This window comes from Sorex fumeus, unplaced genomic scaffold (genome assembly GCF_029834395.1).
Source record: "Sorex fumeus unplaced genomic scaffold, SorFum_2.1 ptg000122l, whole genome shotgun sequence".
NCBI lineage: Eukaryota > Metazoa > Chordata > Mammalia > Eulipotyphla > Soricidae > Sorex > Sorex fumeus.
This window is the reverse complement of record NW_026606179.1, coordinates 29,146,095-29,163,744: the sequence shown is the minus strand read 5'-3', so window position 1 is coordinate 29,163,744 and position 17,650 is coordinate 29,146,095. Positions and strand designations below refer to the sequence as shown.

The following is a 17,650-nucleotide window of genomic DNA, read 5'->3' as shown; positions in this document are numbered from 1 at the left end:
ATAGTAGCACTCAAGTACAAAACAGTATTATTAGCACTATTGGGAACTATGATACCTCAATAAAAATAACTGATTAAAAATAAAAATACCATTAAAAATAAAATAATTTGTAGATACTAAAATTCTAAAAAAAAATTAAGCCCTTTACATTATTTTCCAAGTATATGAAGGAAATTAAAGACATGTCTATTTTGAAAAATACCTATAAGTAGAGACCATTCCATATATCACACTATTTACAGATTATTATTAGTAGGGCTTCATACATGAAATATTTCAGCACCACATCTCCAACCCAAGTCTCAACTTCTCTCTACCTAGAGCTCACCCAGTATGGTAAGCTTCCCACTAAAGAGAAGTTGTTGGGCCAGAGTGCTAGCACAGTGGGTAGGGCATTTGCCTTGCATGCAGCCAACCTGGGTTTGATCCTTGGCATTCAATATGGTGCCCCAACCACTGCCATGAGTAGTTCTTGAGTGCAAACCCAGGAGTAATCCCTCAATGTTGCAGGTATGGCCCCAAAACAAAAACAAACCAAAAAAAAATTTTTTAAATCAACAGGTTATCAGTTTCTGTTGCATTTTGGAATCTGTTATTCCCCTACAATGATGCTTTATACCCCACATATGAGAGAGATCATTCTGTCCCCTTCCTTCTAACTAACTTCACTCAGCATGATATTCTCTTGCTGCATTCATGCAGCAGGGAGTTTCATAATTTCATTTTTTTCTTATACCCATAGCATTCCGTTTTATATATGTACCATAGTGGGTTTTTTTTTCATCCCATTAACTGTTCTTGGATGCTTAGTGTTTCCAGATTTCGACTATTGTGAATAGTGCTGCAGTGAATATAGGAGTGCAGACGTGTTTTCTAACTAGAGGTCTTAGGACCTTGGGGTAGATGCCCATAAGTAGAAGGACTGGGTCATATGGAAGCTCAGTTTCTAGTTTTTTATTTTAAAAAAGGTGTTCACTTAGTTCTTTTTTTTTTTTTAAGTTGAACTAGTCCGTACTCCAGCCAGCAATAATTGAGGTTCCTTTTCCTCGGCATTCATGCTAACACTTGTTTTTTTGTTTGTTGTTGTTGTTGTTGTTGTTTGTGATGTGTGTCAGTCTTACTGGTGTGAGGTATTTTTGTTTCAATTGGCAGGACCCTGATTATAAGTGATATAGAGCTTTTTTTCAAATACCATTTGGCTATCTTATATCTTTTGAAAATGTTTATTTTTATCTCTCCCCTCTCCACCCATTTGTTCATGGAGTAGGATTTTGTAGAGTTCTGCAAATGTTTTGAATATTAACCTTTTATCCAATGAGTGGTGGGCAAATATTTTCTCCCAACCATTTGTTAAGAAACTTTTCTGCTCCACTTTATATTTTTTGCTTCTTTATTGAAGATTAACTGTCCACATACCTGAGGACCTGTGTCTGGACTCTCAATTCTGTTCCACTGGTCTAAAAGTATTCTTGTTTAATTGCCACATTGTTTAGATTATTACAGTTTTATAGTATAGTTTAAAGTTGGGGAGAAAGAAACCTCCCATCTTCCTTTATCCTAGAATTTCTTTGGCTATTCTAGAGGGTGAATTGCTCCATATTCATTTTAAGAGCATATCTTTTTGTCTTTATCTGCTTTGATATAATGCTTTGTACAATGTTTTGGGCAAGATTGTCATTTTGACTATTAATCCTTTCAATCCATGAACAGGGTTTGTTTTTCCATTTCCTTGTGTTCCGTTTTATTTCTTTTAGTAGTGCTTTATAGTTTTATCTGTAATAAGTCTTTAAGGTGATTCCTAGGTACTTGATTCTCTGAGGCACTGTTGTACATGGGTCTCTTTTTTTAATTTCTTCTATTGAATTATTTGCATATGGGTAAGCCATGTATTTCTTTGCATTGATTTTGCAGCCTGCCACTTTACCGTGCAAGTATTGTTTCTAGGAGCATTTTTGTGGTGCCTTTGGGATTTTCCAATTATAGTATCATGTCGTTTGCATATATTGAGAATTTTACTTCCTCTCTTCTAATCTGGATGCCCTTAATACCTCTTTCTTGCCTAATTGCTATGGTGAAGACATTCACTACTATACTAAATAGTAGCAGTGGGCATGGACAACCTTGTCATAAAGGGATGGTTTTCAGTTTTTCACCATTGAGTTTTTTCGCTGTGGGCTTGTGGTAAGTGGCTTTTACTGTGTTGAGGAAAGATTCTTCCATTCCCATTTTATTTAGCATTTTAGTCATAATTGGGTATTGGATCTTATCAAATGCTTTCTCTGCATCTATTGATATTATCATATGAATTTTACTTTTCCTTATATTGATATGGCCTGCATATATTAAACTATCCTTGCATCCCTGGGTTGAATCCTACTTGATAGTTGCATCTAATTTTGATGTTGGATTTGATTGGCTAATATTTTGTTTGGGGTTTTGTATCCATGTTTAGGAGAGATAGTTGTCTACAGTTTTCCTATTTTTGTGATGTCTCTGCTTGGTTTTGGTATTGGGTAATGTTTGCCTTGTGTAAAGATTTACTATTTCAGCAACTCTCTGAAAGAGACTAAGAAGGATTGATAATAGGTCTTTTTTTAATAGGTTTAGAAGAACTCATTTGTAAGGCCATCTGAGCCTGGGCTTTGGGTTTGAGGGAGACTTTTTATTACTATTTTAATTTCTTTATAGCAATTGGCCACTTCAGGTACTCTGTTTCATCTTAATTCAATCTTGGAAGGTTATAGAAATTTAGAAAATTAACCATTTCTTCTAGGTTCTCTAGTTTTGTGGCATAAAGATTTTTGAAGTAATTCCTGATGATCCTGTGAATTTCTGTTGTATCTGTTGTGATGTTTCCCCCTTTATTTCTAATTGGTTTCTAGAGTTTTCAGTCTTTGTGAGTCTTGCTAATGGTTTGTCAGTCTTGTTTATTATTTTAGAGAACCAACTCTTGGTTTTGTTGAAGTTTTTGATTTTTTATCAGTTTCTATTTCATTAATTTCTGCTCTAAATTTTATTATTTCCTTCATTCTGCTTGCTTTAGATTCTTTTTATCATTCTTTTTCTAGTTGCGTATGCTGTGTGGTTAGGTTATTTATGTGACCCTTTTCTTGCTTTTTAATGAACACTTGTATTGCTATAAATTTTCCTCTTACCACTGCTTTTGCTGTGTCCCATATATTCTGGTAACTCTAATAATATCTTCATTCTCATTTGATTCAGGAATCTATTGATTTCCTCTCTAACTTCCTCCATTAATCACCGGCTGTTTATTAGTGAATTGTTTAATTTCCAAGTGTTTGAGGTTTTTTCTCATTTCTGTTTCTGATTAACTTCCAGTTTTAATGCATCATGGTCTAAGAGGATTGTTGATACAATTCCTTGATTTTATGGAAGTGTGTTTTATGGCCCAACATGTGTTCTGTCTTCAGAATATCCACTGGGAAATAATATAGTGCCCTGTATATGCCTGCTAAGCCCATTGTTTTACCTTTAAATTTGGTGTTTCCTTATTTAGTTTTAGTGTAGTTCATTTATCCAGGAGTGATAAAGCAGTATTGAAATCTCCAACTGCTCTTGTGTTTCTGTAAGAATCTTTTTTCAAGACTGTTATCAGCTGTTTTAAATATTTTGACAGTCCATCATTGGGTGCATAATGGCCCAAAAGGTGCTCCTGTTTTCCTGTGGGAACGGTTCAATGACAGAAGGGTCCAGGAGCATGATGACACTGGAGGAAGGAGAAAGAGTCTTTAGGGTAGACCTAGAAGAGCTGAGTTCTGGACACTATTCCTCAGCTTAGTACATGCAGGCTTGGTTACATGGGGCCAGGAGGATGAATATAGCAGTGCTTTCAGTCCTAATCTTTATACTACATAAGTAAAACTAGTGCATGTAAACAAAAAGATCTAACTAGATCATAAAAATTGTTCTAGTGATTGGTTATTATTTGACTTAAATTTTTATAATATTTCTAATATATAAAAAACCATTATTACTCTGTTTGCAATTACACATCTGATTTTTCAGGATTAGGTTAAGTGACATACTTAAGACTGTGTAGCTATTAAATTACAAAACCAGGATTTTGGATTTTTTTTGTTTCTTTGTTTGTTTGGTCTATAGTCTACTTTCAGCATGCTTCTCCCATCCTGGTAGGATCCTCCCAACACCTTCAGGGATTTTGGATTTTTTAATTGAATCACCATGAGATACACAGTTACCAAATGTTCATGATTGGGTTTCACTCATAGTGTTACATTATCCATCCCTTCACTGGTGTACATTTCCTACCACTAACATCCCATTTCCCTTCCATTCCCTCCCCCATGCCTGCTTCTATGGCATGCACTTTTCTTCTTTCTCTCAGGTACTGAAAGGTTATCATGTTTTCCTTTACCTACTTTTGTCACTCATTTCTTGTCCAGAGTGGTCATTTTCAACTATCTTTGTCATTGTGGTCCATTCTCTATCCTAACTGCCCTCCCTCCCACCACCACTTCTGTTGATCTTCCAACTGTGGACCATTTCTCTAGCCCTTTTTTTCAACTGTCTTTGGGTATTAATCGCATACAATGTTTTTTTATATCCCACCATTGGGTGCAATCATTCTATGTCTGTCCCTCTCCCTCTGACTTATTTCACTCACTATGATACTCTCCGTGTCCATCCATTTATATGTAAATTTAATGACTTCATTTTTCGTATGACTGTGTAGTATTCCATTGTGTAGATGTACCATAGTATCTTTATCCAGTCATCTGTTCTCAGTAATAAGGGTCGTTTCCAGATCCTGGCTATTATATATAGTGCTGCAATGAACATAGAAGTGCAGGGGACTTTTTAGCAATGTGTTTTGGGGCCACAGGGTATATTTCCAGAAGTAAAACCAGGATTTGAATCCAGGTGATATGGCTCTGAAATTAAGTTTGTAACTGCTTTGCAAATAGGAGTATATTTAAGAGAGAGGAACTTACAAAAGATTCGTGTGCGGTTGGAATTATACTATTACAGTTTCACTGATTTGGCTTTTTACGAGTTGGGTATACTGGGGGTGGTCTAGTTAAAATAAATACAAATAATAACCTGGGGAGATGCACATATCTAAAGGAATAGTATCTATATTCAAGGACTTACTAATGGAAAACAAGGTTGATTGCTATTGAGTAGCAAAGGAGAATGAAGAGACATAAAGTAGAGAGAGGCCAGCAACAGACTAGCCTCATAGTTTTCATCAAAAGCTAACAAAGGATAGCCAACAGTTTAATTTTTGTGATCCAATATAGTAAGATGTGAGAATTTTTATAATAGTTCACTGTATAGCTTACCATTGCTTTGAATCTAGGGAATATGTCACAGCAGGTGCTGTACAGTATGATACAGTATTTAACTAATGCTTTCCTTTGTCTTATAGCAATCAGCAGGCCTTTTTACTGGAGAACGTCCCTTGTAATAATGCAAGCTGTGAGAGGGCACATCGCATGTTTAAAGTCTACTGGGAGCTGTCAGACCTAAATCAAATCAGAGATGCCATGGTTGCCACCTTCTTTGACATTTATGAAGATGTGAGTTCAGAGCTCTCCTGTGTATTTAGAGCCTAATTGCCATCCATCTCATTTCACTTCACTTTACCCAATTTGACTACAAAATGTAGATGAGATAAAGCAAATGACTTAATTAAAGAAATGTACATGAGATAAAGCAAATGAGCTAATTAAAAAAGACCCTATAATGTTACATAGCAGAAAGAACAAATCTATTGATACCAGTACAGTAAAAAATGAAAACTCCTCTCACTCTCTGCTTAGATTGGCATATGTCTTGAAACACACTGTCGATGTCTTGAGATTGGCATGTGTGCATATGCACCGGTACACAAAAACACAATATATGGATAACCCTTGAACCTGTACAAAATCTTTGAACAATGAGTTCAGTACCCTCATTTTAACTTTGTGCACTAGAAACGACATCTGTTTCTTGTGATTCTGTCTTTAGTTCCCACATGACCTTGTAAAAGGCACTTAGGGTCCTGGTTTCCTTCTCTCAAATATTTAAAAAAAAAAAAAAAGAAAAGGTTAAGAAAAATAATATAGACTGATAAAAAGAACCTAATTGTTAGAGCCCGAGAATGGTACAAAGGTAGAAGGTGCTAGCCTTGCATGCTGGCTCTGGTTCAATCTCCAGCATAACATAAACGTTGCCCTGGAGGCCCCCAACAATGCAAGGGTGCCTTGGGTAATACCCAGCACTGCAGGACTTGAGCTGCACCAGGTACTTGGGCCTCCACATTAAACTGACAGTCTGCTTAGCCAAAAATCACCAGGGAAGACACCCTAGGCTTCCTGAGCACTACTTACAGGACCCCCAAGAGATTATTTAAAAATAATAAATGCCCATCAGGGACTTTAGATCTCCCCAAGCCCACTTTTGATTTGGCCTGTCTTTTTATAAGAAGCTAATTCTCAATTATGTTTTTTTAATGAATCTAATAATCAGTTACATAATTATTTGGTACCTGTTTTCTTCTAACCACTAGCAAAGCTCATGTAACTTCCATTTGCTGTTTCTGTTTCTAGAAATCCCAATTTTATGCTTATTTTATGCTTGTAATAGTAAACTATCACAAAGGGAAATAGTAAAGACTTGACTATAAGCCAATTTTTTAGAGGGACCTTCTGAGCAGTGCGCTGGGGGCTCAAGGGCCACTCACAGTGATACAGCATTCCTCAGGCACTGCTGTGGGCCACCAGGGTCAAACCTAACGGTGTTTGGCTCCAGCCAGTGGTGCTCCAGGAGTCACTCATGGCCAAGTGTGGAGCTCATACTCTATAGAGTATGCAAGGAATGTGCCCATAACTCTGGAGCTATTTCCCAACTCTAAAACTCATTTTTCAATTTTGTTTATCTAAATGTTGTAAGTAAACTTTTTCCTTGTTTTTAAAATATACAAAATTTGCTGTGAGTCTGTTTTTTTTAACCATAAAAAGTTTCTTTTCAAAATGAGATTATATCACTCAATACCCACTCTTGTTACTGAGAACAGTCACTTTACCAAAAAAAATGTGGCCAGTATATTTTAAAACATGGTAAATGGTTAATCTGAAGAGCCAGTGAAATAGGGAATAGAAAGAATACAAGCTGACCTTGGTTAGCTTTCCAACACTGCCTAAGGTACCTCAAGGACCCCAGGTGTGATCTCTGAGCACAGAGCACTGCCCAACATGGCCCCAGAACAGACAACAAAAAAAGAATCTGTGAAATAGACATTTAAATAAGCATACATTTTATTTATGCACAATAAAATACATCCCAAGCCCAAGGATTTCCACTATTTTGGGAAGGAAAGACAATAATACCCCATGGTAGCCAGGGCAGATAAAAAGATACTCTTTCATCCGGTGATTGGAAGGTATTTGACAGTCTATACCATAACCTGTCAAAATTTTATGTAAAGTTACCAAAATGTTGTTATCTCTAAAAATTATATTATCTCAGAAATATTTTTATTTATATTTGATGACTTAAAGTATATTATATTAATATTTTCTGTAATAGTGTAAATATTTTTAAATTATTATTACAAGTAACGTGTTTTATATCAAGTTGAAGAAATAAAAATGCCATGCATTTTCATCATTTTTAGTCTTGTTTTATGACTTAATATTTCTATTTCTTGCCAGGGAATCTTGGACATTGTAGTATTAAGTAAAGGATATAAAAAGAATGATTTTGCCATTCATACACTTAAAAATAACTTTGAAGCTGATGCGTATTTTGTTAAAGTCATTGGTGAGTATTTTTTCATATGTTTTATGTTTAAGTATTAATAGTTAATTTTATATTCTTGTCAATAAAAACTTCCCAAAATAAGGACATGTTCTGTGTATAACTGTCAACAATAGGAAATCAACTTTATCCCAGTACTGTAGCACTGTAGCACTGTCCTCCCATTGTTCATTGATTTGCTCAAGCAGGCACCAGTAACATCTTCATTGTGAAACTTGTTGTTACTGTTTTTGGCATATCGAATACTCCATGGGTAGCTTGCCAGGCTTTGCCATGTGGACGGAATACTCTCGGTAGCTTGTCAGGGTCTCCGAGAAGGGCAGAGGAATCAAACCCAGGTTGGCACCATCCTTAATTCAGATATACTCCAACACTGACAGGATTTTTCTTTCTAGGCCAGGATTCTTTTGTCCAGAAATACTTCTTGTGTTATATTTACTTGTCATTTCTTTTCACACTACTTCAACCTGAAAAACCTTTTCATGTTCTTACCAGTTTTAAACAAACAGGCCTTGCATTCTTAACAATAACCTGTTTCCTTCATGTGCAACTCAAGTCCATGCAGTCTTTACAGGAATGTATAATATATATTTCTCAGTTCCTCAGATCCTAAAGCACATGATGTTGGCCTGTCTCACCAGCATTTTGTTAATATTAATTCTCTGGTCATCTAGATAACTGCCAGGTTTCTTTACTTTAAATTTTGCATTTGTAATTGGTTTATAGTTTGGAGAGATATTCTCATGTTACCTTAGTATGCCTTAAGTTTGTTTTGTTTGTTTTGTTTTGGGAGACTACACCCAGCTGTGCTTAAGGTTTACTCCTGGCACTGTACTAGAGATCACTCCTAGCAGGGCTCAAGGAATCATATATAATACCATGGTTGTAACACATCAGCCACATGTAAGGCAATGGCCTACCTCCTATCCTGTCTCTCTGGCCCTATGCTTTTTCTTATAAAATAGATCTAACTACCATATCTAGCTAGCTTATTGTCAGTTACTGCTTCATGGTGAAATATTCTCTGTCTTCAACCTTCCTGATGCATTGGCATTCTATAAGAAAGATCTGCTTCTCTCCAGCTTATTTATCAATATTAATCCGTGTATTTTATTTTATTCAATGAACAAAATTGTATTTTTTAATGTTTAAAATATTCTCTATATCAGAGTTAGTAGGAGCACTTTCAAACTGGATGCTTTGTTGTCATGATGGTTTTAATTTGGGGAACCACACCCACTGGTGCTCAGGTCTTACTTCTGAGTCTGCACTCAGGGATCTCTCCTCCTGGACTCAAGAGATCGTATGGGATGCAGGGGATCAAGCCCAGATCAGCTGCATGCAAGTCATGGGTCTTACCTGCTATATCCTATACACACTATATCCCTATATCCAATATTTTTTAAGCTTATTCTCTGACATAACAATTCAACATGTATCTCTCTTACCTTAGGTCCATAGTATCACTTTCTTCAAGGAGCCTTGTTTCCTTTTAGTAAAGGATTTAGTATTTAAGAGCCATGTTCTAGCTGCTCAAGAGTTCTAGTTACTCGTGAGTTATTATTTCTTTTATTAGTGGACAAAGTTAGGATATTTAAGTATCACTTAACACACAACACACGAATATATACACATGTAATCATAAATTCATAACCACTGCCTTCATTTCAAGAGTTCTTACTTATCCTTTCTGCTTTGTATGTATCTTCTCCATCACTGAGAAAGTAGATTCCCATTCTATAGACTAGAAGATTGTTGGTTTGTTTTGGTTTGGGTTTTGGGCCACACCCAACTGCTCCACAGATATTCCTGGTAGGGTGGGGGCACCATATACCATGGGCCATGTGCCTTAACTCTCTGTGTTCTCTCTGGCCCCTGTGAAAACTTAAGATTCCATAGGACTTTCTACAGGCAGTCTTCTCAACCACAAAAAAAGAACTTTGTTACTTCATTTTGAATCTTTATGCCTTTCTTTTCTGTTAAGTAATATTGATGATGAATGTGTATACTTGCCTGGTTATGATCTTGGGGGAAAATATTCCATTTTTCACCACTAAATGTAGGCTTTTATGTAAATGCTCCATATTGTGTTAAGAAAGTTCCTTCTGTTTCAAGTTTGCTGAGAGTTTTATCCAGAATTGGTTTCGAAGATCTGTTATTGTGCTACTTTATTATTTAGTTAAATGGTGACAGGCATTTTGGTTCATTTCTTAAGAAAATTGCATGTGTTTTATATAACTATTACCATCTTGAAGTTGGATAAGTAGATGAACATAAAAAAGCAAGAGATAATGAATATTGAGATTTATAAAGAAAAAATAATCTTTCTTTGTAATAAAATATCAACCTCATTTGAATAATCTAATAGTAACGCATATTTATTACTGGTGTTTCCACAAAGTATTGATATTACCACTGAACCATTTCTCTGCTCTTGCCAATTTGTAGGGGCAATTATTTAGCATTTTTAGAGCAAGAACAACAAAAAGTTTGGTATATACTTGGTATGTCATCATCTAGTTTGAATTTGTTTTGTTATGTGTTCTTTGGTTTTTGTTCAGTAGTTTTCCTTCGACTTTAAACTCCTAAGTAAGAAGAGGAGGATAATTTTTTGTTTAACCTCTATATATACTTGATTAAAAGAAATTGGCTTGATAAATTTAGATTTATTTTCATTGACAATGCTTGGAATCGAACTTTAGGGCTCACAGATGTGAAACATGTGCTCTTTCCCTTATGTAACATTCCCAGTTCCTATGGTTCAGTTAATTTAATTGAAATAATGAATACTGAAGCAAAGGTTTGGAATTTCATCCCATATTGATAAATTACTAAATCCAGTACAACTGCTTGATTTATACAAGCAGAGTAATTTCATCTTTAAAACAAAACTATCAAAATATCTGGTCACTAGAATCAATCTCCTTTGTGAATGACAGCATACAGTCTCTTGTTTATTTGAACATTACAGATTTTCTCCTTTTCTCCTCTCCCTATCCATTTTCCTATTTTCCCCTCTCCATCCAGTCCAGGATATTTGAGTAACATTCTGAAATCTTGAGTTATTTTGATTAGCATCTCTTTCCCCTCGTGTACTTGCAATCTAAACCAGCATTCTTCAATCTTTCTATACCTTTGAACCAGCGTCTGTCCTGTGTACTCATCCAGCAATTACAACCAAGGCAAAAGACCAGTGGTTTACGACTGGCACCAGGGTTTGATGACAGCTGGTCTTAGCAACTTGTGAGCAGTCTGTGTTTTTTTGATTCAGTGTCTTATGTGCTATAATTTAGGACTTGGCACAGATGAAGCATTAAGATATTATACTAAGAAAATGGCCAGCTATCCTTTGAGTCATGTATTGACTCTCAGTTTGAAACAATCTCTCTACTACCTAGGCATTGCTTAATGCCATGCCTCTGATTCCATATTCTTTAGGAAACAATTTACCAAAACATAAAATTCTAATTCTAGGACTTTTATTTTCTGATATCTAAAGCATAGCTTAGGCATTTATTGAAAAGAAAGCACTGAGTGAATATCTTACTTCTCAGGTCTATCCATCTTTCAAACTCTATGCCTGGAAACCTTTAATGTACATATTTCACAGGCTTACATCACTAAAAAATGTCAAGAAAGAAGTATCATGCAGTGGGTAATTTAATGGGACACTTGTTACTGTAATGGGACACTGTTAAAATAACCCTTTTGCTTCAACCTCAAATAAATGTTGTGTCAAATATATACATATTTGACATATATATAGCACTTTCCTGTCTGCTGTTGTTCATCAATTTGCTTGAGCAGGCACCAGTAACGTCTCCATTGTGAGACTTGTTATTACTATTTTTTATTTATTTATTTATATATTTATTTATATAGTATATTTATTCCATATCATATGCATTCATATTATTTAAATCCTACACCACCACCATGCTTATATACAAACAGATATACATGAATATAGTATGAAAGAGACAATAAATGATTTTGTATTTTCCAACATGCTTATGTTAATCCAAACACAGAAATATAGTTACATTTTTATTTCAATTCATATTTGATTTGGAAGACTGTAGTTCAGTTATAATTAGAAGAAAGTAAATGTTTTTAATCAATTTTAATATGTGACTTAAATTACCAGACATTGGAGATAGCAATAAGCACGAGTATTTCTCTAAACAAAAATTAAATACTGGTCCAGAAAGATAGTACAGCAGGTAAGGTGTTTGCTTTTTATGTGCTGACCCACATTTGATCCTTGGAATCACATGTGATCTGCTGAGCACTACAAGAAGTGATGGCTGGATGTGGAGTAGGAGTATGATTTTTGTCATATTGAATACGCCACGGGTAGCTTGCCAGGCACTGCCGTGTGGGCGGCATACTCTTGATAGCTTGCTGGGCTCTCGGAGAGGGAAAGAGGAATCGAACCCAGGTCAGCTGCATGCAGGGCAAACGCCCTACTCAGTAGCTCAGTTGGGAAAGTGTTAGACTGAAGATACATATATACACATACACACACACACACACACACACACACACACACACACACACACATATTCAAATTTGCTCGAGCGGGCCCAGTAACGTCTCCATTGGACACTTTGTTGTTACTGTGTTTGGCATATCGAATACGTCACGGGGAGCTTGCCAGGCTCTGCCGTGGGGGCGAGATACTCTCAGTAGCTTCCTGGGCTCTCCGAGAGGGGCAGAGGAATCGAACTCGGGTCGGCCATGTTGGCTGCGTGCAAGGCAAAGGCCCTACTGCTGTGCTATCGCATTACAGTGATATATTCAAATTAATTATCTTTCAAAGTATTTCCTGTTTAATGAGATAGCTATAGACTTGAAACTTTGAATTTGACTAATGTACTTTTAAGGAACTGCTTTATTAAATTTGAAATTTTCAAATACAATACAGATTATTTGGCTCTTCAAAATTTTATTTGCCTCATATATGTAATTGAAGATTGATGCAGATCAGTGAAGTATAAGAAAAAATGCAAGTAAAAGATATTAATTTATATATTGTTAAGACAAATGAAGTTTACCCTGTACTCAGCAAGTTCTTTTTTATTAAGGTTTAAACTACTTTTATATTTAAAATACCTTTGTTTTTGCTCCTAAAATGTATAATTGAGATTTCTCTATTCATTACAGATTTATAAACTTATGTGAGTGCATTTGGGATGTCTTTACTTCGAGTACTTTAGAGTCGTTTTTCCCTAGGATAGAAGTTGACAGGACTCTGAATTTATAACCGAATGGAACATAGGCTTTTCCTAACATTGATAAGAGATTCAAATTTCAGATTCGTAATAATATTAATTATAATGCTAAAGAGAGAAGGTAGTTCACAGAGTAAATAAAAAAGCCAGTGTCAAATTTGTTGATTTTGACCATCTTGAAATTGTTCACGTGGAAAAATACATACATATAAATTAGGATTCTCAATCCTTCCTTAGTATTTATTCACTTACATTTTTTAAGTTACCAAAAAGATCAGGGAATCTTAGAGATGGGAAAGGCCTCAGAAGTAATTTTCCACAATCCAGCCTAGACTCAGTATCTCAGCCAGCATCTGTTGAAATCCCTCAGTAAAACTCATCTCAAAAAGTAATGTACATTTCATTTGTGAGTCTTTTTAGTTATTATAGCATAAACTCAACATCTGCATATGTATTTCATTGATTTTAATGTATGATGTATAACAGGCCCAAGTATTTTTGATTTTTTCCCCATGTATCTCTTGAATAAAAGGTATTAATAAAGCTGCAAATTTTGTTATCTTACTAAAAGCGAACCAAAAATATTGTTAAAGAGATTACCTCTGGAGGCCAGAGCAACAGTACAGTGGGTAGGGCATTTGCCTTGCATGCGACTAGCACAGGTTTGATCCCTGACACCCCATTTTGGTCCCCTGAGGCCATCAGTAAGGGTCCCTAGGCACAGACCCAGGAGTAAACCCTGAGCATTGCTAGGGGTGCTTTCCCACCACCCCCAAAAAAGAATCCCTCTAAATACATGCACTCAGAAAAAAATTAGCCTTTTTAAGATTTTCATAATTTTCATGAACTATTTGAAAATGAAATGAGTTGCTGAGATTTTTTTCTTTAAAGTAATGCATAGAAGTAGAAAATGAAATGTAGGAAGAACAAGATTAGCCATGATTTATTGATAATTTGAGTTTAATGAAATGTGAATGGGGATTCTTTTTTTTTTATTGAATCACTGTGAGAACAGTTACAAAGCATTCGGGTTTAAGTGTCGGTCATACAATGATCAAACACCCTTCCCTTCACCAGTGCACATGTTCCACCACCAAGAACCCCAGTATACCCCCATCCCACCCCTCCTCCTGCCAGTGTGGCAGATGATTTCCACTTTACTCTCTCTCTATTTTAATTACATTCAGTTTTTTGATAGAAGACCCACCATTATTATTTGGAATTTCCCCCCAACAATCAGCCCTGCCGAAAAGGCATCATTAGATAATTTGTTTTCTGTTGCTGATAATGAAGGGCATATGATGTCTTGGCCACGCGATTTTGGATTTCTGATATTTTAGTAATTAAGTCCGTGGGGATTTCTGCCAAAAGTTGCTAGGTTCCAGGATTGGTTTGTGTGCCTCTGGGATCATGGCTGTTCAGGAGCCGGAGGAGCCGTTTGTGAGCAGCAACTCAGAGTCTCCTCGGTACGGGGAGAAGGACCGGTTCCATCCCTCATCCCATGAGACCCCCGCATGTCTCATAACTGCAAGCTTGTACCTCTCTGTCCAATAGACTCTGAAAGATGGTGGTCACCATGGAATGGGGGTTCTTTATATTATCTTCCTAATTGTGTGTGTCTTCAAATAGTCAATATATCACTATCTCCCCGTTGTTCATCGATTTGCTCGACCGGGCACCAGTAACGTCTCTATTCATCCCTGTCACATGCTAGTGTAGCCCGATGGCATATTGAGGGCTCTTTCAAGGTCAGGTGAATGAGAACCATCATTGTTATTATTTTTGGTATACCAAGTACGCTATGGGTAGCTTGCCAGGCTCTGCTGTGTGGGCGGGATATTCTCACTAGCTTGCCGGGCTCTCTAAGAGGATAGAAGCTTTTGGCCCAGCCTCTAATCACCTTTACAGGTGTTCCCAGTCAGGCATATATGTGGACAGGAGACTCTCTGTAGCCTGCTGGGTTCTCTGAGAGTGAGAAATAGACAATAAGAGGTCATTTGTGGCTGCGTGCTTCCAGGAACTTGGTTTTATAGTCTCTGGATCTTGGCCATTGATGGGGTTACACGGTAGTTGGTGGATGTAACTGTCTAGCTTCTGGAAGATGGGGGAACTGTGTGGAGTATGCCCAGCCCCAAACCGAGCAGGCTTGAGATCTCAGCCTCGGTCCCGACAGCTGGGTTCCTCTGCCAGTTCCTTCATGTGTGATGCCCATCCTAGTGTGTAGAGAGTGGTCTCAGCATGGCTGTGGCTGGGTCCCGGAGGTGCCGGGGCTCTACTCAGGGTGAAGAGGGAAACTCAACCCACACCCCTCCAAGGGCCTCCGTAAGGACAGCTAGGCACGGGGGCAGGAGACTCTGCGTTGTTATCTACCGGGAGCTTGATTTTATAGTCTCTGGATCTTGGCCGTTGATGGGGTTACATGGCAAGTGATGGGTATAACTGTCTAACTACTGGAAGTTGGTGGATCTGGGTGGAGGAGGTCCAGTCCCAAACCGAGCAGGCTTGGAGATCTCAACCCCGGGTCCCAGGGTTCCTCTGCCAGTTCCTTCATGCATGAGGCCCGTCCTAGTGTGTGGAGAGTGGTCTCAGCTTGGCTGTGGCTGGATCTTGGAGGTCTTCAGCTACCGGGACTCTGCTCAGGGTAGAAAGGAAAGCTATTCAATATAAAACATTAAAAAAAAAATACCGAAGGAGTTGCGATCTCTGAGCTATGACTTCCTAACCTAAAATTGGCTAGGCACCATTGAAGAGCACACCCTCTCCGTAACAGTGTCAAGGGGAGAGTTTTTCCATGCATCTCTAAACTTAAATTCAGAGTTCAGTTTGGTACAGGAGGTTTAAGTTTAGAAAACAAGACAAGTTTGCATTTAAGATGTTAACATAAATATTAATAACATGCTTTACAGAAAGGTCATGGGAAATGAGATTCCCAGTTTAACTCAGTCATTTGGGAAAGCTTATCTAGTTGTTTTGATCTCCTCTTCCCTTTTTTTCAAAAAAAGAAAAAGGCAGTTTTCCTTAATTCAGACAGATACTGGTATGGAAGTCATCTACAATGTTCAGAGTTGATTTTGCCCTGAAAGTATTCTGCTACTCTCATGCTCAAGTAGGCCTGTGCTAAATGTCACTGTTTCTCAGTCAAAGAAATATATGGGCAAGTAGAGTTTTTGTAAGTGTCTTTCAGAGTAAACTAGCATTCTTTATGATCCCCCACAGGTTTCCACCACAAACAAATCAACAGAATGCTTTCCTAAACACTGTATAAAGAGAGGGGTGCATTACAGATTTGGGGGGTTCTCTAGCTCCCTTTAATCAGAACAACGTTCTAGTCTATTTTTTTTTCTTTCACGCCATCAGTGATAATTTGGACATTTTACATTCTAATTTTATTACTTATATTTTTAACATAACACATTTTGTTTCTTGTTTTGGTTTGAGTTTGGTTTATTTTGGTTGGGTTTGGTTTTGAACCATATCTGGCAGTGCCAGGAATTGAATGCAGGCCTGCCTGCAAAGCAGCCTGAAGAGATAGTACACTGAGCAGGTCACTTGCCTTGCTTGCATGCAGCCCATGCAGCCAACCCAGGATTGGTCCCCGGCACTCCATATATTCCCCTGAGCTCTGCCAGGAGTGATCCCTGAGTGTAGAACTAGGACTAAGTCCTGCAAACTGCCAAGTGTCCCCTGTCCCTTAGCCCCACAGAAAGAGAAGGGAGGGAGGGAGGGAGGGAGGGAGGAGGAGGGAGGGAGGGAGGGAGGGAGGGAGGGAGGGAGGGAGGAAGGAAGGAAGGAAGGATGGATGGATAAGGGAGGAAAGGAGGGAGGGAGGGAGGGAGGGAGGGTTAACTCTTGCACATTTTGTATCTTAACAGTAACTTTACTTTTACTTTCCAAGATGAGATTCATTTATTGACCTCTGCATGCTTATCCATTTTGCTGAAATATTGAGGATTATTTCTGCATGAACAAGTGTTTATTTTTTGTGCCCTGTTTTACAAATTCCTGCCAATTCACAGCCACATTAATAGCGATCATTTAGACTACACATTTTACCAATTTTTTGTGACCATTTTAATCATGCTACAACTTGTACATCTTTCCCTTACTTCAGTCTAGTTTTTAATTTCTTTTTTAATAGTTTATTTATTTTTTCTTATATTTATTTATTGAATCACTGTGGGAAAAGTTACTAAGCTTTTAGGTTTAAGTCTCGGTCATACAATGATCAAACACCTTTCCCTTCACCAGTGCTCATTTTTCACCACCAAGAACCCCAATATACCCCCCTCCCACCCCTCACAATGCCTGTGAAGCAGATGATTTCCACTTAACTCTTCTCTACATTGATTACATTCATTATTTCGACAAAAGATGCACCATTATTCTTTAGAATTTCCCCTCCAACAATCAGAATTGCTGAAAAGGCATTGTGAAATACTTTGTTTTCTATAGCTGGTTATGAGAATCATATAATGTCATGTAGCTGTGATTTTGGATTTCTGCACAGAGCCAGATAATTACGAGATTGGTTTCTGTGTGTCTGGTGTTATGGCTATGCCAGAGAGCTGCTCATGGGGGGCAACTCATGACCTCGGTAGGGCGTGAAGGGCTAGCCAGTTCTGCCCCCCTTC

The 17,650-nt window shown here is 37.4% G+C and overlaps 1 protein-coding gene across 1 annotated transcript in view; it reads left to right on the top strand.

Annotated features, from left to right (window-relative positions):
- Window positions 1–17,650, top strand: part of ITFG1 (integrin alpha FG-GAP repeat containing 1) — a 226,241-nt gene that overhangs the window by 149,697 nt on the left and 58,894 nt on the right. Inside the window, exons 11-12 of the mRNA XM_056136673.1 lie at window positions 5,411–5,561; window positions 7,680–7,788. Coding sequence (XP_055992648.1) covers window positions 5,411–5,561; window positions 7,680–7,788 — 260 coding nt within the window. The remainder of the gene's footprint in view (window positions 1–5,410; window positions 5,562–7,679; window positions 7,789–17,650) is intronic.